Below are 25,345 nucleotides of genomic sequence, written 5' to 3' on the forward strand. Positions count from 1 at the left end.
CCACAGGGATATTAGACCAGGAACCAAAGGTAAGTAGAAGGATAAAAAGTGAAGCCAAACATAAGTAGAAATCTACGTGTATTAAATAGGAGTGAAGCTGCTGGTGGTGAGAAATATTAAGGAGGATGCTCAACAATACTTTGTATTCTTACCCATCAAGGCCACTGCCTTTATGAAGCTTCCTTACCATTACTGGTTGAACTGTGGCCATTCATCCAGTCACCTGGTTCCAGCTCATTATAGTTATCATCGTAATCTTCACTGTACAGCTTACCCTCAGGTCCAGGATCCATGAAGCTCAAATGTGTGCAGCAAGATGTTGTCAAAAACTCTGACAATTTACCTGTTTGAATCCTGACAATTACAGGGCAAATAGAAAACAGAAAACCAGAGGAAATCCTTTAAAAACAACACATTTCAGTGAAAAAAAGGATACCTAGACTGTTTGGCTGTGGGACTCATAATGTTTATATAACAGTGTACATTTTGTAAATATGAAATTACATAGCACTCCTAGGCATGGTGTAGTGCAGGTTAGGGTACTGTGTTAATAAAGACTACAATTACGGGCTCACAATCTATCAGCAGATCAGTTTGTTCTCTTTCACTGTCATATACTATGTGGCTAATGATGTCAAATATCTGGCCAAAATTTCCACTGGCTGCAGAGAAGCTGGGTCAGAATGAAAATAAATCATCATAAATCTATTGCATTGTTTAAAAAAATTCTCAAAGATCATTTTTAAAATTTAATTTTAATTTTTTCTTTTCCTTAGCATGTTTTTTTTTTTAAACTTAAATTCAAGTTAGCTAATATACTGTGTAGTCTTGGCTTCAGGAGTAGAACCCAGTGATTCATCTCTTACATATGACACCCAGTGCTGATCCCGAAAAGTGCCCTCCTTAACGCCCATCACCCATTTAGCCCACCTCCCCACCTCCCCTCCAGCAACTCTCAGTTTGTTCTCTATATTTAAGTCTCTCTTATGGTTTGCCTCCCTCTCTGTTTTTATCTTATTTTTCTTTCCCTTCCCCTATGATCATCTGCCATGTTTTCCAAATTCCACATATGAGTGAAATCATAGGATAGCTGTCTTTCTCTGACTGACTTATTTTGCTTAGCATAATACACTCTAGAGAGATCAAAGATCATTTTAAAAAAATTTTAATGTTTATTTATTTATTTATTTATTTATTTATTTATTTGAGAGAGAGAGAGAGAGAGAGAGAGAGAGCGAGCAAGCTGGGAAGGGGCAGAGAGCGAGGGAGATATAAATCCCAAGCAGGCTCCGCACTGTCAGTACAGAGCCCAATGCAGGGCTAGAACTCATGAACCATGAGAATGTGACCTGAACTGAAACCAAGAGTTGGACGCTCAACTGACTGAGCCACCCAGGTGCTCCTAAAGATCAAAAACCAGAGATGGTATTTGAAAATTTTATGAATTATAGAGAATTGTAGGTCATATCCTCCCCTGTCTACAAAACCAATTGTAAAACCCAAAGGGAAAGTCAGTAGTACTGATCTTCTAAAAAACACAACTTGGCACCTGCTGGGGCCGCCACCAACAACCTGTACATATTCTAGGACAAAATCAACTGAGGAAGCTAGTGTGAGTACCGGGCCTGGTTGTTTTCTCAGAGAAAGGATGTTGTCCTCCTCTCCCTGAGGAGCAGTGATGCACTTCCCACTTCCCTTCACAGACTGGAGGGGCTGGCCTTCTGCCTTCTGTGAAGTGAGTCACATATTGTTGCTCAAGCCAAAAACCCACTCAAAGCAGAATTGGTGGACAGTGCTCAATAAAGGCCATTACTCAAAAATAGATTAAAAAAAAAGAAGCCAGCTTGAAGGGGCTCCCAATGGCCAGACCTTGGATAATTTGAACACTGAAATGAGCAATGACAGGAATAGAGCATGGCATATTGAATCAAATAAGAATCAATGAATCTATGCTGACACTAATGCTACAAAATAAAAGGGGATAAAGGGAAGCTCTTTTTAAAATTTCATTAAATTTTTTTTTGAGAGAGTGAGAGAGTGTGTGCATACATGCATGAGCAAAAGAGGGGCAGAGGGATAGCGAGAGAACTAAGCATGTAGCCTGACACGGGGCTCGATCCCATGACTCTGGGATTATGACCTGAGCCAAAATCAAGAGTTGGCTGCTTAACCTACTGAGTCATCCAGGCACCCCAGAAAGCTATTTTTTTAAACAGAAGGATTCTAATTAATATGCACAGAATGATAGAAACACAGACTTATCACTTTAAAACCCCAGTAATGACTAATTCAGCAGTGGAAGATAAGACGGGTTAAAGACTGTCGTAGAAAGGATAGGGAGAAACTTAGCAAGATACTGCTTTAACCAAATTGAAAGACATTCTGCAATATAACTGACCTTCCTTCTTCAAAACTGTGTTGAAACTGTCACAAAAGATCCACAAAAGGCTGGGGAATTATTCTAGACTAAAAGACATCAAGGAGATATAATAACTAAATGCTAATATGTGATCTTTGATTGGGTCCTAGAGTGGGAAAAAAGCTATGGGAAAAAACATTATTAGGATAATTGGGTAATTTTGAATATGGACTCTATATTAGATAATAGTACTGTATCAATATTAAATTTTGTGAGTGTGATGATTATATCTCAGCTATGTGTGAGAATACTCTTGTTCTTATAAGACAAAATGAAGTATTTAGGGTTGAAGAGTTGTGATATCTTTGGCTAACTCTAATACTTCAGCAAGTATGTGTGTGTGTGTGTGTGTGTGTGTGTGTGTGTGTGTGTATGCACACACATATGCATGTGTGAGAGAGGGAGGAGGATATGGAAGAAGAGAAGAAGGGAGGGAGGAGCTAGAGGGGGGGAAGGAAGAGGAGGGAGAGAGTGTATATGAATGAGACATATGTTAACAGGGAATCCTGAGGAAGGGTATATGGTGTTCAATAGTATTCTTATACATTTCTATAAGCATGAAAGTTTTCAAACTAAAAACTTAGGGAAAAGAAAAAAAGAAAAGCATCTATAATTAAACAGTTCAGTAACTTTTTTGCTTTTCAAAGAATAAGTTTTCTGGTCCACTGAATTAATGAGGTTTGGGCAAATTTCCAACCCTTCTCTATAACATTAGACTCTTTGATTCGATCTATCAAAAATAAGTTCCTCTAAATAGGATGGGACTATATTGTTAAACACACAGAAAAATGCATCACAAGTCTACCATAACTATAGCCAGCTTCCAAATTTCATTTCATTTCACTAAAGAGTGCGCAGAGGTCACTTACCTTGCTCCACCAAAATAGCCATCCTGCATTTTTTGGAGTGCTGCTAGGATACTTGAATTCAAGCTGGTTCCATCTTCATCTTGAAATGAAGAGAATTTTAAAACAATCTTAGTTTTAAAAAAATCTTAGAATTTTAAAACAATCAAAGTGTTAACTTTGAAATAAGGGGTCTCTTTCAATTATTTCAAACCAACATTCTGGTGGTAATGGTACAAATGAGACAATCCTGTCTACCCTGTATTTCAACAATTGATCTGACAGTGAACAACACTGTAGAATAGGCAAGTGGTAAGGGATGATTACCAATAGACAGAGTTTCTCAAAGACAGTACCTTATTTATCATAAGCACTTAGCACAGTGCCTGATGGCAGACTACTTAATGGATACTGAAAACTGACAATAAAAACAGCAACCATTTGTTTAATGTTATGTGCCATGCACTGTGCTAAAATATTTTATATATTATCTCATGTAAGGAGCCTTAGCTTGTGTGTGTGTGTGTGTGTGTGTGTGTGTGTGTGTGTGTGTGTGTAGGCACAGAAAATAAAGAAGGCTAATAATTATCCGACTTTATGTGAAGGGGATCGATCATACTACACATACTCTTTTGTGATCTACTTTTTCTAACTTATCCCTTGTAAAAGCTATATAAGATTCCATAGCAGACATTTAAACTGTTTTTTAATTATAAGCAACACTGTGATGATGTTTGTACCTACATCTTTATGCTCTTATTCTGTGATTTCCTTAGGATTAATTCTAATAAGTAAAACTGTTAGGACAAAGGGAATACTTGCTAACAGACTGTCAAATTGTCCACTAAAAAGGTTGTAACAGTTATATTTACACCATCAGTATAAAAAGTGACTGTTTCCCCACATCTTTAATAATCATCTTTTTAATCTTTGCTTATCTGCTACTTTAAAGAAACAGTTTTATTACTAGTAATATTGGGCATGTTTTCATGTATATACTGGTTATTTGTATTTCTTTTATGATTTGCCTGTTCATGCCCTTTTTCCATGTTTCTATTAAGTAGTTTATCTTTTTGTTAATTGACTTTCAAGGGGTCTTTATGTTTCATGAGTATTACCCTTTATCATATGTATGAAAAATACGTTACCTACTTTGTTATTTGTCTTTCAACCTCAAACACAGTTCATTTTTATATAAAAGATTTGTTTAAATTTTCATGTTTTTGAATTTGCCAATTTTTCCTTTTCTGTGTCTTGCAAAGGACAGTTTTCTTCAGCTCAAGATCACAAAAACATTCTCCCATATTTCCTTTTAATATTTTATAGGTTTATTTATTTTTGCTTAGATTTTTAATCTATTTAGAATTCAGTTTTGCATAAAATGGAAAGTAGCAGGCCTAAATGAATGATTTTCCTAGATGTATTTATTTATATTCTTTTTTCTCACGTTTTTATTTTAATTCCAGTTAGTTAGCATACAGTGTAATATTAGTTTCAGGTGTAGAATTTAGTGATTCATCACTTACATATAACACCTAGTGCTCATCACAACAAGTGCCTTCCTTAGTCCCCATCACCTGTTTAACCCATCCTCCTGTCCACCTCCCTTCTGGTAACCATAGGTTCATTCTGTATAGTTAAGAGTGTGTTTCTTGGTTTTCCTTTCTCCCTGCAACCCTGCCATGTTCATTTGTTTCTAAAATTCCACATATGTGTGAGATCATATGGTATTTGTCTTTCTCTAATTTTTCTTAGCGTAATACTCTCTAGCCCCAACCATGTCATTGCAAATGGCAAGATTTCATTCTTTTTTTTATGGATGAGTAATAGTCCATTGCATGCATGTATATACACACACACCACTTCCTTATCCATTCAGCAGCTGATGGACATTTAGGCTCTTTTCATAATTTGGCTATTGTTGATAACGTCCTTTTGCCTCTATTTGGATTGTAATCTTTATCATTATTTTAATTATGATGGATCTGTCTTCTCTTATTGTTTTTAGTTTTTAAAAAAACCTGGTTATTATTGTACATTTTCTATTCCATATGAAATTTATTTTTTTTAGTTTATTTATCTTGAGAGAGAGTGAGCAACTGGGAGAAGGGCAGAGAGAGAGGGAGAGAAAGAAAATCCCTAGCAGACTCTGTGCTGTCAGTGTAGAGCCTGGGCTCGATCTTAGGAATCATGAGATCATGACCTGAGCTGAAATCAAGAGTCAGAGGCTCAACTAACTCTCAATATTAACTATTTTTATCTAGCAACAGAGTATCTCTCTAGTAATTAAAGTATCTTTTTATGCTCTTCATTAGTTTTATAATTTTCTCATATGATTCTATGCATGTTTCTTATTCAGCTTATTCTTATATGATTTACTTTTCTAGAAAATTTGTTAATTTTATCTAGATTTACAAAATTAAACTTGGTATTCTTTTATAATTTTATTATTTTTATAACTATTTTTCTATTTATGTGAAGCATGGTTAAAAATCATTGGTACACTTTGGAAATTCAGTGGCACAAGATATACTACCATAGCTTGAGAGACATTACATGGCTAAAACAAAGGAAATAAGGGGGAAAAATCCCATTTCAAACACTGCATTATGTAATTGTACCTGCCCAAATGGACCATTTATAAATATTAGGTCAATAAACTACTAACATCCATTAAAAGACAGCTTTAGGGGCGCCTGGGTGGCTCAGTCGGTTAAGCGTCCGACTTCAGCTCAGGTCACGATCTCGCGGTCCGTGAATTCGAGCCCCGCGTCGGGCTCTGGGCTGATGGCCCAGAGCCTGGAGCCTGCTTCCGATTCTGTGTCTCCCTCTCTCTCTGCTCCTCCCCCGTTCATGCTCTGTCTCTCTCTGTCTCAAAAATAAATAAACTTTAAAAAAATTAAAAAAAAAAGGCAGCTTTATTACTGAAATGCAAGAATTTGAAAGATTGGTATCTAAACAAGAAAAGACAAAAATGAACTGAAATGAAAACCTAGATATCACATCTAAAATCAGGGCTTTTTGTTTGGGCCTTGGTACACTTCTCTCCCTCTACCACATTCTTCTGGAGTTCCAGGCCTCATTCCTTGAGGACCCTGTGCACCCACAGGTCTCATATCTCTCTGCCCAAAATGCTTAGTACATATGTTATACTTCCCACCATGGAATGACTGACGGTTGCTGGTGGAACTCCAGAATTAGCTTCATAACCTATGCCACCACCACCACCTAGAAGTAGAAATTTCTGGCCTCCTAAACCATAGGGCTCTGCCATGTTCTTTGCCCCTCTACCATCCATTCTTATGTCTCTTTCTCTTGGATCCCTCTACCCATCTGCTATAACTTTACTCTCTTTGATGTCTCATTTATTCTTCCATCTCACGTTGACCACTCTTCATCTCTTTTCCCTTCTACATTATTCTCTGTTGCCTTACTTGCATTTCTTTATATTTCTTCATTTCTTGATTGTGAAGTTCTTCCATGTGTCTTAATTCCTCCTAGTGTCCCATCAGATCTTCATGCAAAATATTTGCTTGATGCTCACGATAGGCATCTCCCATTTCACTTTTCAATTTGTCTTGCATATCTTTCATGTTTTTATTGATTTGTTTCCTTTGATGTTTTTCCATTTTATTCAAGGGCTTCCATTGCTGAAAATATTCATACTCAAATGTGCCATACTAGGCAAAATGAGTAGGGGTTTCTGTCTCATTTTAATACACTGAATTCTTCTGTGCGAGTTCTTCAGGAAGACCATCTTCATCATCTAATTGTTTGGGTGGTTCCACAATGACTGGACAAGGAGTTGTCAGTAAGAAAAACACTCTCACTGCATCTTTCACATGCTATTCTTGCTGCTGGTTTAGAAGCAAATTCAACAATGCCTTTCCCTGCAGGTTTTCTGTGATCATCCACAATTACAACAGCCCTTTCAATAGGACCAAACTGGCAAAAGACTTCTTCCAACAGTTCATTGGAAACATAAGATTAAAATTCTGAATGGAAAGGGCAGCACGTATGGCAAAGTGAACTCAAAGCTGGGTTGAAAACTCTCATGGGTTTATCATAAAATTCAGCTTTGGCAATTTTAGCCAATGCTCTAGATTCAAGTTTAATAAGTCCAAATCCTTTCTTTCTCCTGGTTCTCCCTATTTAGCCTTTTGAATTCATCCTCCATGATATCTGCAGATAGATTCCCAGCAAACAACCAACAATGCTGAGAGTAAGTTTTCTCTCCATGCCTCCTCAAGAGAGATAAGTTGGCTTTAAACTCCTCCAAGTGGGATATCTCCTTGCTGCAGTCACCAGGCCTACTGGATGGGGGATCCTGGTGGTGCTGCTGTTGTAGATGAGTAGTGCTGCTAGCCTCTCCAGGGCTCTCTGCCACCTCAGTGGGCAGCACATAGGCCCATGTTACCACAGGGCTTAGGCCTGTCTGCACTTCGCCACCTTTGAGGCAGCTTGTGGGTGGAGGCGGTGGGTGCCCAGCCTGAGGGAATAGTGATGACCCTGCTGCTTGACAACATGGTTGGGGGCACCCAAGGGAGCACTGAGGTGACAGGTGGCAGGAGGGTGTGGGTGGGGCCCAGCCTTGTGGGGGCCCAAGAGATTGGGAAAGTGGTGAGTAGTGCTAAGCTGGAGGTTGGTGGAGCATTGCCTACTCTGAGAGCTGGGCCAGGTCCCTGAGGCACAGTGGGCTTGGACAAATCCTGTGGTGGCAGCAGAAGTTGCTGCGGTGGTAGTGGCCTCAGGGGTGGCTGCTGCTATTGCTATGGCGGGATTGGGGGCTTGGTGCCACCCTGGTCCAGGCTGGGCTCCAAAGATCTACAGTTCTGACTGAGGACCAGGCAATGCAGCAGAGAGTAGAAGTTGTGGAGGCCACCGTGGCCACCACTTCCTCTACAACAGTGGCAGCTGAAACTGGTACTGCTATAGTTCTGGAATTGATCACAAGAAATGTCTGTGATCAAGGGGCAATTGAGGGGGAAGCAGAGAAGATACTCAGGAAATGTGGAAGCCACCTTGCTTTGCACAAGATGGCAGATGACACAGGTCTCTTTTATAATTTTAACGGTCTCCTCCATTTTTCTTGCTATATCCCCTTTCTCATTCCTAATGTTGTTCTTATTATCTGTTTTCTCTCTTTACTCTGAAGTCTATTTTACCAGATATTAATGTAGCCACTTCTGATTTTTTAAGATTTTACATAGTGTATCTTTTCCCGTTTTAAATTTTCATTTCAATCTACCTATATTTTTATATGAGTGAATTTCATGAAGACAGCATACATGTGGGTTATTTAAAAAAATCTCTGTCAACCTCAGTCTCTTAATTAGTGCACTTAGGCTATTTACAGTTAATGTAATTAATGATAGGGTTAAACCTACTATTTTCATTATTGTTTTCTGTTTGTTCCTCTGTTCTTCATTTCCTTATTTTCTTCTTCCTGGCTTCTTTAAATTTTTTTTTAATTTTATATTTGAGAGAGAGAGAGAGAGAAAGAGAAAGAGAGAGAGAGAGAGAGAGAGATCAGGGGAGGGGCAGAGAGACAGAGACAGAATCTGAAGCAGGCTCCAGACTCTGAGCTGTCATCACAGAACCCGATGTGGGGCTCAAACCTATGAACCGTGACATCATGACCTGAGCTGAAGTTAGACGCTTAACCAAGAAGAGACGCCCCTCTTCTTGTTGACTTCTAAAATATATAACAAGAATTTCATTTTGATTTATATATACTGTTTTTGACTGTATCTCCTTGTATAGATTTCTTAGTGGTTACTCTAGTTATTACATTACACATACAAACATGGATTATACATATATCACTGATATTAATGTCAACATTTTACTAGTTAGAGTGATGGGTAGAAACCTTACCTCCCTTTCAGCCATTTACCTTTCCCCCATTTATCATGTAAGACAAGATTTTAAGATTTCCTCTACACACTTTGAGAACCACATCAAACTTTAGAAAACTAAAGTTTTCTAACATCTATTGTATTTACCTATATTCTTAATCTTTCTACTGTTTTTTCTTTTTTGATGTTCCAACATTCCATCTTGTATTCCCTTTTCATTTCAAGAACTTCCTTGAAGCCATTCTTTCAGGGCCGATCTCCAGCAGACAAATTTCATTTAGCTTTCCTTCATCTGAGAATATCTTTTACCTGCTTTATTATTGAAGTACAATTTTGCTGGATACAGAATTCTGTTTATAATTTTGAGCACTTGAAAAATGTTGCACCAGTTCCCTCTGTCTCCAGAGTTTTTAATGAGAAATTTGATGTCATTCTAATTGTTTTTCCCATATAGGCAAGGTATCATTTCTCTCATTGCTTTCTAGATTTTTTTCTTTTTCTTTAATTTTCAGGAGTTGATTACTACTCTGTGTTTTGGCATGGGTTTCTTTGGGTTTATCCTGTTTGGGACTTTCTCATCTGTTTGAATCTATAGGTTTATACCTTTTGCAAATTTTTCAGCCATTATTAGTTGGAATATTCTTTTTTTAAGTCCCATACTTTTTCCTCTACTTCTAGGACTCTTATTATGTGAATGGTAGATCTTTTGGTATTAGTCCCACGGGTCCCATAGGCTCTGCTCATAGCTCTTCAGTCTATTTTTTATTCTTGTTCACAATGGGTCATTTCTATACTTCTATCTCCAAGTTCACTCTATCATCTATATTCTGCTATTGAGCCTATATAGTGAGTTTTTGACTTCAGTTATTGTAGTTTTCAGTTATAAACCTTTCATTTGGTTCTTTATATCTTCAATTTCTTTTCTTTTTTAAAGTTTATTTTGAAAGAGAGAGACAGAAGTTTATTTAAAGGATTTTTTTAATGTTTATTTTTGAGAGAGGGAGAGAGACAGAGCATGAGCAGGGGAGAGGCAGAGAGAGGGAGTCACAGAATCCAAAGCAGGCTCCAGGCTCCGAGCTGTCAGCATGGAGCCTGATGCGGGGCTTGAACCCACAGATGGTGGGCTGTGAGATCATGACCTGAGCTGACGTTGGATGCTCAACTGACTGAGCCACCAGGTGCCCTGAAAAAATTTATTTATTTTGAGAGAAAGAGAGAGAGAGAGAGAGAGAGAGAGAGAGAGAGAGAGAGAGGAGTGGAAGAGAGAGAGAGAGAGAGAGGGAGAGAGAGAGAATCTCAAACAGCCTCCGTGCTGTCAGTATGGAGCCTGACATGGGGCTCGGTCTCACAAACTGTGAGATCATGACCTGAGCCAAAATCAAGAGTTGGACACTTACCTGACTGAGCCACCCAGGTGCCCCTATATCTTCAATTTCCTTGCTGAATATTTCAATTTCTTTGCTGAGTCTTCACACCTTCACATTTCAAGTGTGGTCATAATTTCTTGTTAAAATACTTTTATGATGACTGAATTAAAATCTTTGTCACAATTCCAACATCTTTGTTATCTTGGGATTGGTGCCTGCTGATCAATTTTTCTTATTGAAGTTCAGATTTTCCTGGATATTGGTATAAGTGATTTCTATTGTATTCTGGAAATATGGGGTATCATCTTAGGAGACTTTGGATCTTACTGAATCTTCTGATTCAGCAGGCCTTTTCTGACACAGTGTGGCAGGGAAGGGAGCACTGCCTTGTTACTGCTAGTGGGTATGGAAGGAAGTTCCTCTATTGTTGGGCAGGGATGAAAGTCTGAGCTCCCCACTAGTGCTTCTCAGATACTACCCCTAAGGAAGAAAAAAGGTGCTTCTTTACAGCTATGTGAAGGTAGAAGTCTAGGGTCCCCACTCAGCTTTTGCTTATAGGAGTGGGAATGGGGCTGCAGTTTTTTCTGCGGTGTTCGGCTAGAGTAGAACCATTACTGTCTGGAAGTTTTCTGTCTGGCTAGGCTGCCCCTCTCCTGTTACTCTGGATAGAAGGAAAAGGTTTTTCTTGGGCTTTTTAAGTCTGCACCCATTTGTGTTCCTGGGATAAAAACTTCTCCAGCACCCAGTTGAGAATATACAAGACAGAAGGAAAACCCAGTATATTCACTGCTGTGTCATTTCTCAGGTGCAAAGTCCATAGCCTGTCTCCCTTCTTTTTTCTGACTTTCAGAATTTTCTTAAGTTTGTTTTATAGATAGTGTCCAGCCATTTTTACTGTACTTAGCAGGAGGAATAGGGAGATGTGTATCTACTCCATTTTGTCTGGAAACTAGAACTTTTTTTTCTTTCCAAAATAAAAGTATTTAAGGATATGAAAATTTCCAAATAGGACTCTGGCCAAATCTCTTATGTTTTGATAAGTAGTAGTATCACCTTTTACTTTAGAGCACTAATTTCAGATTTGGTGTCCTGTTTAATCTAAGAATTATTTGTAAAATTTAACTCCTTCATGGTCAATTTTTTTTATTACACTTGTATTATTAGTTTTATGTCATATTCTGACAATATCATCTGTATGACTTCTACTTTTTAAAAAATAAACATTCTTTGTGTATTCTCTTTGGGTATAGTTTTATATGTACCCATAAATACAAAAATCAGGTTTATTAATCTTCCTATATCTTTAATTATTGTTTTATAATCGATCTGTGACATTCTGATAGAGGTATGTTATAGTGCCCCACCAGGATTATACAATGGTTTTATTATACTGTCCTTAAGTTTTCCTAAATATCTGCTTTATACATTTCACTGATACTATTCAGTAGATAAAAGTTTATAACTGCTATATCATCTTGTTATACTGTAACTCCCTTTTTGAGTATAGTTGACACACAATGTTACATTAGTGTCATGTGTACAACTTAGTGATTTGGCAAGTTTATACATTATGCTATGTTCACCACAAGTGTAGCTACCATCTGTCCCATTATGTCCCTATTACAATGTCACTGACTGTATTCCTTATGCTATGCCTTTTAGTCACCCCATAACTGGAAGCCTGCATCTCCCTCTCCCCTTTACCTATTTTGTCCAATCTCCCAAGCCCCTCCCCTCTGGCAACCATTAGTTTGTTCTCTGTATTTATAGAGAGGGTGTTTGTGATTTCCTGATTTTGCTTTTTGTATGTGTAACTCTTATCAATATAAATATCCTTCCTGTCCCTTTTACTAACTTGTACCTTGAATTATATTTACTATTTTTGATATTAATGTTGCCACCATTGATTTCTTTTTGTTAGCTTTACATGATTTATCTTTATATACTCCTTCATTTTCCACTTTTCTATATAATCTGATCTTAGGGATATCTTTTGTGAGTAGCATCTAGCTGGATTTTGCTCTTTTATGTAATCTGGAAATCTTTATCTTTAACATTATAATTTAATTAATTCACATTTTAATGTGATCACTAGTACATTCATTATCATTTCACCAGCACAAAATTTCCACGGACAAAAACACACAGCTGTTGGTAATGTAGGCTTTGTGGACTAACAGACCTGCTGGACTCTCTCATAAGCACTGTGACTATGGAAAATGAGTTACCTTCCTTATCTATAAAATGGGGCTATTAATATTACCTACCTGAATAGGATTCTTGTAGAGATTTCAAAATAATGCATTGAAAGCACTTAGCTCTGTGCCTAGCATAGAGAAAATGTTCAATAAACATTGCAGTTATTACTGCTATTGTTACTGCTGTTTTTGTTCTGTGACCAAGTACCAAGTACCAAAACTTTGTGATTCAAATCCAGATCTTTAATGTTATTCTTCTTCCCAAGCTATGGCTGTGTATCTCACTCCAACTATCGGATATTTCAATTTTGAAATCTTTTATCACCACAAATTCAACATGTCCCTTTACAACTGGCATCTTCCTATGGAATTCTCTGCTTCTGTCGATGGTAGCATTATTTACCTAGCCTCTAAATCTTGGCATCATCTTGATTCATATCTCATATCTAGTTAGCCAACATCTGACTTATAGGTGTTGTTTAAAATGACTCTTGTATTCTCTCCCACTCTATTGTTATTACCATCCAATCCAATGTATCTTCTCATCATCTCATACCTTGATTAGTTTCTTTGATATCAAATTCTCCTCGCTATAATATATACTGTCATCAAATCCATATTCTGTAAACATCACTTTCATCGTGTCACTTCTTGCTCAAAAACTGTTGGTAATTTCAGACTTCTGAGAAACTCTGGTTAAATATCTCTGCTTATTTTCATTGTCTTCATAATCTGGCCCCACATTACTTATCCAGTTTTGTTGATAATTATACTCTAACACACAAAACCACTCTATGCAGGTTGGCCTCTCTGTCACCCACTCACAAGTCAAGCTCAGAGAAAATGGCGGTGTAGGAGGATGCTGGGTTCACCTTGTCCTGCTGACTGCTTAGATTCCATCCACATTGGCCTAAATAACCCAGAAAACTGCCGGAAGACTAGTAGAACAGACTCTCTTGGCCAAGCATAGACAAGAGGCCAACGGAAGAGGGTAGGAAGGGTGGAGGCGCAGTGCATGCTACACGGACTAGCGGGAGGGAGCCAGGGCAGTGGAGGGGCAGTCCACCAGGCGAGGAGGAGCCCCTGAAGTCTGGCTTGCAAAAGTGGAGGGGCCGGACTGCGTGAGTTCTGACAGCCAGCGGGACTTAACATCTGGAATGTTAAAAGTCAACAGCTCTGCTCTCGGAGAGCAGGGAGGACTAGAGGACACCGGGAGGGAGAGTTGTTGAGCCCCAGATGGACAGAGCTTGGCAGGGGAACAAAGGCACTGGCAAGAGACATTTCCCTCTCCCAACCCCAGCCAAAATTCCAAAGAGAACCAGTTCCTGTCACCGATCTTGCTTGCACCACGCAAATGCCTAACACTGTACTTCTGTGGACCCATCCCTCCATTGGGCCTGCCTCCCTCCCAGTGCTGCAGGGCCCCTCCTGTGGGGGAACACCAAGGGCAAAGCGAGCTAAGCCTTCCCCTCCCATCCCTGTGCACCTTGCGGATCCACCCTGGCTAATAAGCCATTGGCAAGATCCCATTGAAGCAGCACTGCAAGCCTGGCAGTGTGCAAGCAGCCCAGACAGGGGCCACACCACTCCACAGTGAGTCCTGCCCCTGGGAGAGGGGAAGATAAGGTACATACCAGTCTGACTGTGGCCCCAGCGGTGGGCTGGGGTCAGACATCAGGTCTGACTGTGGCCCTGCCCACCAACACAAGTTACTCTGGACAGCACAGGGGAAGTGCCCTACAGTTTGTAGCTACTGCAGGTACTAACCAAAATGATGAAACGGAAGAATTCTCCTCAAAAGAAACTCCAGGAAGTAGTACAGCTAATGAATTGATCAAAAACAATTTAAGCAATATAATGGAAGAAGAATTTAGAATAATAGTCGTAAAATTAATCGCAGGGCTTGAAAAAAGTATAGAGGACAGCAGAGAATCTATTGTTATAGAGAACAAAGGACTAAAAAATAGTCATAAGGAATTTAAAAACACTATAAGTGAGGTGCAAAATAAAATGGGGGTGGCCATAGCACGGATTGAAGAGGCAGAGGAGAGAATAGGTGAATTAGAAGATAAAATTATGGAAAAAGAGGAAGCTGAAAAAAAGAGAGATAAAACAATCTAGGAGTATGAGGGGAGAGAGAACTAAGTGATGCAATCAAACGGAACAATATCCGTATCATAGGAATTCCAGAAGAAGAAGAGAGAGAGTAGAGAGGAGCCAAGATGGCAGAACAGTATGGAAGATTTTTGTGTGTCTTGTGCCCATGAAATACAGCCAGACCAACACTAAACCATCCTACACACATAGAAAACTGATTGGAGGATTAACACAACAATCTGTACAACCTGAACCACAGAATTCAACAGGTATGTGGCGCAGAGAGGTAAATTTGGGGAGCGAGAAGCTGTGAAAGGTAGGGAACTGCTTTTATGGGCAGAGAGAGGATGGAGACTGGGGGGGGGGAGAATACAGGAAAAGCACCCCTCCCCAAAAGCAGCTGGAGAGAAAGTGGAAAATTGGAAACAGCCACAGGGACTAAATTAAAAAGGGAGGAAGGAGAAAGGAGACGCTTTAAATTCCAATAAGACTGTAAATGGAGGGAAGAAGATGGCGGCGTAGGAGGACGCTGGGCTCACCGCGCCTCCTGCTGATCACTTAGATTCCACCTACACCTGCCTAAATAACCCAGAAAACTACCAGAAGACTAGCAGAACGGAGTCTCCGGAGCCAAGCGCAGATGAGAGGCCCACGGAAGAGGGTAGGAAGGGCGGCGAGGCTGTGCGCGCTCCACAGACTGGCAGGAGGGAGCCAGGGCGGACGGGCGGCCCGCCGGCCAAGCAGAGCCCCCGAGTCTGGCTTGCAAAAGCGGAGGGGCCGGACGGATGGAGTGTGTTCCGACACCAAGCGCAACTTAGCGTCTGGGAGGTCATAAGTTAACAACTCTGCTCAGAAAGCGGGAAGGCTGGAGGACAATGGGAGGGAGAGCTGCTGAGCCCCCGGACGGATGACAGAGCTCAGTTTGGTGGGGAACAAAGGCGCTCACCAGCGCCATCTCCCTCGCCCATCCCCCAGCCAAAATCCCAAAGGGAACCAGTTCCTGCTAGGGAACTTGCTCGCTCCGCGCAAACACCCAACTCTGTGCTTCTGCGGAGCCAAACCTCCAGCAGCGGATCTGACTCCCTCCTGCTGCCACAGGGCGCCTCCTGAAGTGGATCACCTAAGGAGAAGCGAGCTAAGCCTGCCCCTCCTGCCCCCGTGCACCTTGCCTACTCACCCCAGCTACTACGCCAGATCCCCAGCACCACAAGCCTGGCAGTGTGCAAGTAGCCCAGACGGGCCACGCCACACCACAGTGAATCCCGCCCCTAGGAGAGGGGAAGAGAAGGCACACACCAGTCGGACTGTGGCCCCAGCAGTGGGCTGGGGGCAGACATCAGAACTGACTGCGGCCCCACCCACCAACTCCAGTTATACACCACAGCACAGGGGAAGTGCCCTGCAGGTCCTCACCACTCCAGGGACTATCCAAAACGACCAAACGGAAGAATTCCCCTCAGAAGAATCTCCAGGAAATAACAACAGCTAATGAACTGATCAAAAAGGATTTAAATAATATAACAGAAAGTGAATTTAGAATAATAGTCATAAAATTAATCGCTGGGCTTGAAAACAGTATAGAGGACAGCAGAGAATCTCTTGCTACAGAGATCAAGGGACTAAGGAACAGTCACGAGGAGCTGAAAAGCGCTTTAAATGAAATGCAAAACAAAATGGAAACGATGACAGCTCGGATTGAAGAGGCAGAGGAGAGAATAGGTGAACTAGAAGATAAAGTTATGGAAAAAGAGGAAGCTGAGAGAAAGACAGATAAAAAAATCCAGGAGTATGAGGGGAAAATTAGAGAACTAAGTGATACACTAAAAAGAAATAATATACGCATAATTGGTATCCCAGAGGAGGAAGAGAGAGGGAAAGGTGCTGAAGGGGTAATTGAAGAAATAATAGCTGAGAACTTCCCTGAACTGGGGAAGGAAAAAGGCATTGAAATCCAAGAGGTACAGAGAACTCCCTTCAGACGTAACTTGAATCGATCTTCTGCATGACATATCATAGTGAAACGGGCAAAATACAAGGATAAAGAGAAAATTCTGAAAGTAGCAAGGGGTAAACGTGCCCTCACATATAAAGGGAGACCTATAAGACTCGTGACTGATCTCTCTTTTGAAACTTGGCAGGCCAGAAAGAATTGGCACGAGATTTTCAGGGTGCTAGACAGAAAAAATATGCAGCCAAGAATTCTTTATCCAGCAAGTCTGTCATTTAGAATAGAAGGAGAGATAAAGGTCTTCCCAAACAAACAAAAACTGAAGGAATTTGTCACCACTAAACCAGCCCTACAAGAGAGCCTAAGGGGGATCCTGTGAGACAAAGTCCCAGAGACATCACTACAAGCATAAAACATACAGACATCACAATGACTCTAAACCCGTATCTTTCTATAATAACACTGAATGTAAATGGATTAAATGTGCCAACCAAAAGACATAGGGTATCAGAATGGATAAAAAAACAAGACCCATCTATTTGCTGTCTACAAGAGACTCATTTTAGACCTGAGGACACCTTTAGATTGAGAGTGAGGGGATGGAGAATTATTTATCATGCCACTGGAAGCCAAAAGAGAGCTGGAGTAGCCATACTTATATCAGACAAACTAGACTTTAAATTAAAGGCTGTAACAAGAGATGAAGAAGGGCATTATATAATAATTACAGGGTCTATCCATCAGGAAAAGCTAACAATTATAAATGTCTATGTGCCGAATACCGGAGCCCCCAAATATATAAAACAATTACTCACAAACATAAGCAACCTTGTTGATAAGAATGTGGTAATTGCAGGGGACTTTAACACCCCACTTACAGAAATGGATAGATCATCTAGACACACGGTCAATAAAGAAACAAGGGCCCTGAATGAGACATTGGATCAGATGGACTTGACAGATCTATTTAGAACTCTGCATCCCAAAGCAACAGAATATACTTTCTTCTCGAGTGCACATGGAACATTCTCCAAGATAGATCATATACTGGGTCACAAAACAGCCCTTCATAAGTTTACAAGAATTGAAATTATACCATGCATACTTTCAGACCACAACGCTATGAAGCTTGAAATCAACCACAGGAAAAAGTCTGGAAAACCTCCAAAAGCATGGAGGTTAAAGAACACCCTACTAAAGAATGAATGGGTCAACCAGGGAATTAGAGAAAAATTAAAAAATACATGGAAACAAACGAAAATGAAAATACAACAATCCAAACGCTTTGGGACGCAGTGAAGGCAGTCCTGAGAGGAAAATACATTGCAATCCAGTCTTATCTCAAGAAACAAGAAAAATCCCAAATACAAAATCTAACAGCACACCTAAAGGAAATAGAAGCAGAACAGCAAAGGCAGCCTAAACCCAGCAGAAGAAGAGAAATAATAAAGATCAGAGCAGAAATAAACAATATAGAATCTAAAAAAACTGTAGAGCAGATCAACGAAACCAAGAGTTGGCTTTTTGAAAAAATAAACAAAATTGACAAACCTCTAGCCAGGCTTCTCAAAAAGAAAAGGGAGATGACCCAAATAGATAAAATCATCAATGAAAATGGAATTATTACAACCAATCCCTCAGAGATACAAACAATTATCAGGGAATACTATGAAAAATTATATGCCAACAAATTGCACAACCTGGAAGAAATGGACAAATTCCTGAACACCCACACTCTTCCAAAACTCAATCAGGAGGAAATAGAAAGCTTGAACAGACCCATAACCAGCGAAGAAATTGAATCGGTTATCAAAAATCTCCCAACAAATAAGAGTCCAGGACCAGATGGCTTCCCAGGGGAGTTCTACCAGACGTTTAAAGCAGAGATAATACCTATCCTTCTCAAGCTATTCCAAGAAATAGAAAGGGAAGGAAAACTTCCAGATTCATTCTATGAAGCCAGTATTACTTTGATTCCTAAACCAGACAGAGACCCAGGAAAAAAAGAGAACTACAGGCCAATATCCCTGATGAATATGGATGCAAAAATTCTCAATAAGATACTAGCAAATCGAATTCAACGGCATATAAAAAGAATTATTCACCATGATCAAGTGGGATTCATTCCTGGGATGCAGGGCTGGTTCCACATTCGCAAATCAATCAACGTGATACATCACATTAACAAAAAAACGTGATACGTCACATCAATAAAAGAAAAGATAAGAACCATATGATCCTGTCAATCGATGCAGAAAAGGCCTTTGACAAAATCCAGCACCCTTTCTTAATAAAAACCCTTGAGAAAGTCGGGATAGAAGGAACATACTTACACATCATAAAAGCCATTTATGAAAAGCCCACAGCTAACATCATCCTCAACGGGGAAAAACTGAGAGCTTTTTCCCTGAGATCAGGAACACGACAGGGATGCCCACTCTCACCGCTGTTGTTTAACATAGTGCTGGAAGTTCTAGCATCAGCAATCAGACAACAAAAGGAAATCAAAGGCATCAAAATTGGCAAAGATGAAGTCAAGCTGTCACTTTTTGCAGATGACATGATATTATACATGGAAAATCCGATAGACTCCACCAAAGTCTGCTAGAACTGATACATGAATTCAGCAAAGTTGCAGGATACAAAATCAATGTACAGAAATCAGTTGCATTCTTATACACTAACAATGAAGCAACAGAAAGAGAAATAAAGAAACTGATCCCATTCATAATTGCACCAAGAAGCATAAAATACCTAGGAATAAATCTAACGAAAGATGTAAAAGATCTGTATGCTGAAAATGATAGAAAGCTGATGAAGGTAATTGAAGAAGATATAAAGAAATGGAAAGACATTCCCTGCTCATGGACTGGAAGAATAAATATTGTCAAAATGTCAATACTACCCAAAGCTATCTACACATTCAATGCAATCCCAATCAAAATTGCACGAGCATTCTTCTCGAAACTACAACAAGCAATCCTAAAATTCATATGGAACCACAAAAGGCCCGAATAGCCAAAGTAATTTTGAAGAAGAAGATCAAAGCAGGAGGCATCACAATCCCAGACTTTAGCCTCTACTACAAAGTTGTCATCATCAAGACAGCATGGTATTGGCACAAAAACAGACACATAGACCAATGGAATAGAATAGAAACCCCAGAACTAGACCCACAAATGCATGGCCAACTCATCTTTGACAAAGCAGGAAAGAATATCCAATAGAAAAAAGACAGTCTCTTTAACAAATGGTGCTGGGAGAACAGGACAGCAACATGCAGAAGGTTGAAACTAGACCACTTTCTCACACCATTCACAAAAATAAACTCAAAATGGATAAAGGACCTGAATGTGAGACAGGAAACCATCAAAACCCTAGAGGAGAAAGCAGGAAAAGACCTCTCTGACCTCAGCCATAGCAATCTCTTACTCGACACATCCCCAAAGGCAAGGGAATTAAAAGCAAAAATCAACTACTGGGACCTTATGAAGATAAAAAGCTTCTGCACAGCAAAGGAAACAACCAACAAAACTACAAGGCAGCCAACGGAATGGGAAAAGATATTTGCAAATGACATATCAGACAAAGGGCTAGTATCCAAAATCTATAAAGAGCTCACCCACCAAACTCCACACCCGAAAAACAAATAACCCAATGAAGAAATGGGCAGAAAACATTCAAAGACACTTCTCTAAAGAAGACATCCGGATGGCCAACAGGCACATGAAAAGATGCTCAACATCGCTCCTTATCAGGGAAATACAAATCAAAACCACAGTCAGATATCACCTCACGCCAGTCAGAGTGGCCAAAATGAACAAATCAGGAGACTATAGATGCTGGAGAGGATGTGGAGAAACGGGAACCCTCTTGCACTGTTGGTGGGAATGCAAATTGGTGCAGCCGCTCTGGAAAGCAGTGTGGAGGTTCCTCAGAAAATTAAAAATAGACCTACCCTATGACCCAGCAATATCACTGCTAGGAATTTATCCAAGGGATACAGGAGTGCTGATGCATAGGGGCACTTGTACCCCAATGTTTATAGCAGCACTCTCAACAATAGCCAAAATATGGAAAGAGCCTAAATGCCCATCAACTGATGAATGGATAAAGAAATTGTGGTTTATATATACAATGGAATACTACGTGGCAATGAGAAAGAATGAAATATGGCCTTTTGTAGCAACGTGGATGGAACTGGAGAGTGTGATGCTAAGTGAAATAAGCCATACAGAGAAAGACAGATACCATATTGTTTCACTCTTATGTGGATCCTAAGAAACTTAACAGAAACCCATGGGGGAAGGGAAGGGGGAAAAAAAAGAAGTTAGAGTGGGAGAGAGCCAAAACATAAGAGACTGTTAAAAACTGAGAACAAACTGAGGGTTGATGGGGGGTGGGAGGGAGGGGAGGGTGGGTGATGGGTATTGAGGAAGGCACCTTTTGGGATGAGCACTGGGTGTTGTATGGAAACCAATTTGACAATAAATTTCGTATATTAAAAAAAAAGACTGTAAACAAGGGGAGCACAAAGGTTGCACGTCCACAGCTCGATACCTGGCGGTGCTCTGGTGGGAAGGGCGAATCCCCAGGAACAGAGTGGGGTCTGGGAGGTTCTTGGGCCACACGGGGATAAGCAGTTCCACTTCTGGAAGGACATTTGGTAGAGACTGTTGAAGTCACCTGGTCCCAGCAGACCCCAAAAGGCGGCCACATTCACTGGTGCTGGGGTAAGGTCGTTAAGGGTGAAGCCTGGTGTCAGACGTGTGTTGTGATTTTCCATAAACCCTGAAACGCTGCTGCTATACTGTCTCGCGAACTTTTTCTAGGGTGGGCTGGCACCTGGCTGCAGTCTCGGGGCACTGGCAACAACAGGGTTCAGCAGGCATTCCTGGGTACAGCCGATATTCAGCCATTGCTCGGTGAGACCCTCACCCAGAGGGGCGTAATGGGTCAAAGCTGCAGTCCTTCAGAAGTAAGTGGCCAGGGAAAACAGCCATATCTGAGACAAAACTGGGGAGAGAGGTACTGCCTGGGGCCTGGTCATAGAGAGTGAAAAAGCGGGGAGTGGACAAGAGCTGAAGACAGAGGACGGGTGCAGAATTGCTGATCCAGGAGAACAGACTGGGTAGCTGGTGGCGCCATTTTCACTGCTCCTGTGCATGCACGTAGGCACCTACAATGCCACAACAATCCACCCCAGTAGGCTAGCAGTGCCATCTAGTAGAGAGCGGAGCTGTTACACTGAGCCCCGCCCAACTGGGCCAACTTCGCTCTTCAAGAACACAAGTCTCACCGCCGGCTTAGTTTATGGACAATAAAGAGCTACATAGACTGACTTGTAGGGGAAAATGAAGCAATTTTAGTCCTACTTCAATCTGTTAGCAGGTTCACCTATTCAATTTTCTTTCTTTTTTTCCTTTTTCTCTTTTACAATTTTTTTCTTTTTCTTGAATACAGAAAGAGAAAAAATGCATTTTTACTCTCAATTTTTATTAAAAATACCTTTCTTAATTTTTATTACTATATTTTTTACTTTTGTGTAATTTTTTTTCAAATTCTACTTTACTTCCATCATTTTATTTTAGACTACTTCAGTGTATTCACCTTTTCAAATTTTCAATTTCCTTTTTTGTTTCTTTTCTTTTTCTTAAATGCAGAAAGAGAAAAACTTCATTTGTACTTTCAATTTCTATCAAAAATATTTTTATTTAATTTTTATTACTACATTTTTGCTTCTATGTAATTTTTTCAAATTTTATTTTACTTCCATCATTTTATTTTAGTCTACTACAATGTATTCACTTTTTCAAATTTTCAAATAATTTCTTTTTTCCTTTTTTTCTCTTTTTTAATCTTTTTCCTTTTTTTCGTTTCTTTTTTCTTAAATACAGAAAATGAAAAAATTCATATTTATTTTTAATTTTTATTAAAAATATATTTCTTTAATTTTTTTCTATTATATTCTTTATACTATACTATAAAGTATAGTATAGTATACTATACTATGTTCTTTCTACTATATTCTTTTTGTGTATATTTTTTCAAATTCTATTTTACCTCCAACATCTCATTTCAGTCTACTTCAGTGTATTCATTTTTTCAAATTCTCAAAAGATTTCCTTTTTTTTCTCCCCCCCTTTTTTTCTCTAATCAATCAAACTACTTTCAACACCCAGACCAAAGCACACCTAGGAAATAGCATTATCTATTTGGTGTGTGTGTGTTCTTAATTTTTAATTTTAATATTTTTTTAATTTTAATTTTTTTAATTTTAAATTTTATATCTCATTAATTCCTTTCCTCCCTTCAAAACGACAAAATGAAGGACTTCACCCCAAAAGAAAGAGCACAAAGAAACGACAGCCAGGGATTTAACCAACACAGATACAAGCAAGATGTCTGAACCAGAATTTAGAATCATGATAATAAGAATACTAGCTGGAGCCAAAAATAGATTAGAATCCCTTATGCAGAGATAAAAGAGGTAAAAAACAACAAGAATGAAATTAAAAATGCTATCACTGAGCTTTAATCACGGATGGGTGCAGCAGTGGCAAGGATGGACGAGGCAGAACAGAGAATCAGTGGTACAGAGGACAAACTTATAGAGGATAACAAAGCAGAAAAAAAGGGAGATTATGGCAAAACAGCACGATTTAAGAATTAGAGAAATCAGTGACTCATTAAAAAGGAACATGGGGCGCCTGGGTGGCGCAGTCGGTTAAGCGTCCGACTTCAGCCAGGTCACGATCTCACAGTCCGGGAGTTCGAGCCCCGCGTCGGGCTCTGGGCTGATGGCTCAGAGCCTGGAGCCTGTTTCCGATTCTGTGTGTCCCTCTCTCTCTGCCCCTCCCCTGTTCATGCTCTGTCTCTCTCTGTCCCAAAAATAAATAAACGTTGAAAAAAAAAATTTTTTTTAAAAAAAATTAAAAAAAAGGAACAAAATCAGAATCATAGGGGTCCCAGAACAGGAAGACAGAGAAATAGGGTTAGAAGGGTTATGTGAGCAAATCATAGCAGAAAACTTTCCTAATATGGGGAAACACACAGACATCAAAATCCAGGGAGCACAGAGGACCCCCGTTAGATTCAACAAAAATCCACCATCAACAAGACATATCATAGTCAAATTCACAAAATACTCAGGCAAGGAGAGAATCATGAAAGCAAAAAGGGGGAAAAAAGTCCCTAACATACAAGGGAAGACAGATCAGGTTTGGAGCAGACCTATCTACAGAAACTTGACAGGCCAGAAAGGAGTGGCAGGATATATTCAGTGTGCTGAATCATAAAAATATGCAGCCAAGAATTCTTTATCCAGCAAGGCTGTCATTCAAAATATAAGGAGAGATAAAAAGTTTCCCAGAGAAAGAAAAATTAAAGGAGTTTGTGACCACTAAACCAGCCCTGCAAGAAATTTTAAGGGGGACTTTCTGAGGGTAGAAAAGATGAAAAATAAATAAATAAATAAATAAATAAATACCAAAAGCAACAAATATTACAAAGGACCAGAGAACACCACCAGAAACTCCAACTCTACAAACATCATAATGGCAATAAATTGATATCTTTCACTACACACTCTAAATGTCAATGGACTCAGTGCTCCAATCAGAAGACATAGGGTAACAGAATGGATAAGAAAACAAGATCCATCTATATGCTGTTTAGAAGAGACCCACTTTAGACCTAAAGACACCTTCGGATTGAAAATAAGGGGATGGAGAACCATCTATCATGCTAATGGTCAACCAAAGAAAGTCGGAGTAGCCATACATATATCAGAAAATCTAGACTTTAAAATAAAGACTCTATCAAGACATGCAGAAGGGCATTATACCATGATCAAGGGGTCTATCCACCAAGAAGACGTAAAAATTGTAAACATTAATGCGGCAAATGTGGAACACCCAAATATGTACATCAATTAATCACAAACATCAAGAAACTCATCGACAGTAATACCATAATAGTAGGAGACTTCAACACCCCACTCACAGCAAAGGACAGATCATCTAATAAAAAATCAACAAGGAAACAATGGCTTTGAAGGATACACAGGACCAGATGGACTTAACAGATACATTCGGAGCATTTCATCCTACAGCAGCAGAATATACATTCTTCTCCAGTGCACATGGAACATTCTCCAGAATAACCATATACTGGGACACAAATCAGCCCTAAGTACAAAAAGATTGAGATCATACTGTGCATATTTTCAGACCACAACACTATGAAACTCGAAATCAACCACAAGAAAAAATTTGGAAAGGTAACAAATACTTGGAGACTGAAGAACATCCTAGTAAAGAATGAAAGGGCTAACCAAGCAGTTAAAGAGGAAATTAAAAAGTATATGGAAACTAATCAAAATGATAACACCAGAACCCAAAACCTCTGGGACACAGCAAAGGCAGTCATAAGAAGAAACTGTATAGCAATCCAGGCCTTTCTAAAGAAGGAAGAAAGATCTCAGATACACAACCTAAACTTACACCTTAAGGAGCTGTAAAAAGAACAGCAAATAAAACCCAAAACCAGCAGAAGACAGGAAATAATAAAGATTAGAGCAGAAATTAATGCTATCGAAACCAAAAAAACAGT

The 25,345-nt window shown here is 39.6% G+C and overlaps 1 protein-coding gene and 1 pseudogene across 6 annotated transcripts in view; both read right to left on the reverse strand.

The window, feature by feature from the left end:
* PHKA1 (phosphorylase kinase regulatory subunit alpha 1) overlaps positions 1–25,345 on the reverse strand; it is a 178,136-nt gene that overhangs the window by 37,882 nt on the left and 114,909 nt on the right. For all 6 annotated transcript variants that reach the window (XM_045050992.1, XM_045050991.1, XM_045050990.1 and 3 more), the window contains exons 17-18: positions 3,289–3,367; positions 188–354 (exon numbers count right to left, since the gene is read on the reverse strand). In XM_045050992.1, the coding sequence (XP_044906927.1) occupies positions 188–354; positions 3,289–3,367 (246 nt within the window). The remainder of the gene's footprint in view (positions 1–187; positions 355–3,288; positions 3,368–25,345) is intronic.
* LOC102899675 lies at positions 6,063–13,327 on the reverse strand (annotated as a pseudogene).

The sequence above is a fragment of the Felis catus genome, chromosome X, assembly GCF_018350175.1.
Source record: "Felis catus isolate Fca126 chromosome X, F.catus_Fca126_mat1.0, whole genome shotgun sequence".
Lineage (NCBI taxonomy): Eukaryota > Metazoa > Chordata > Mammalia > Carnivora > Felidae > Felis > Felis catus.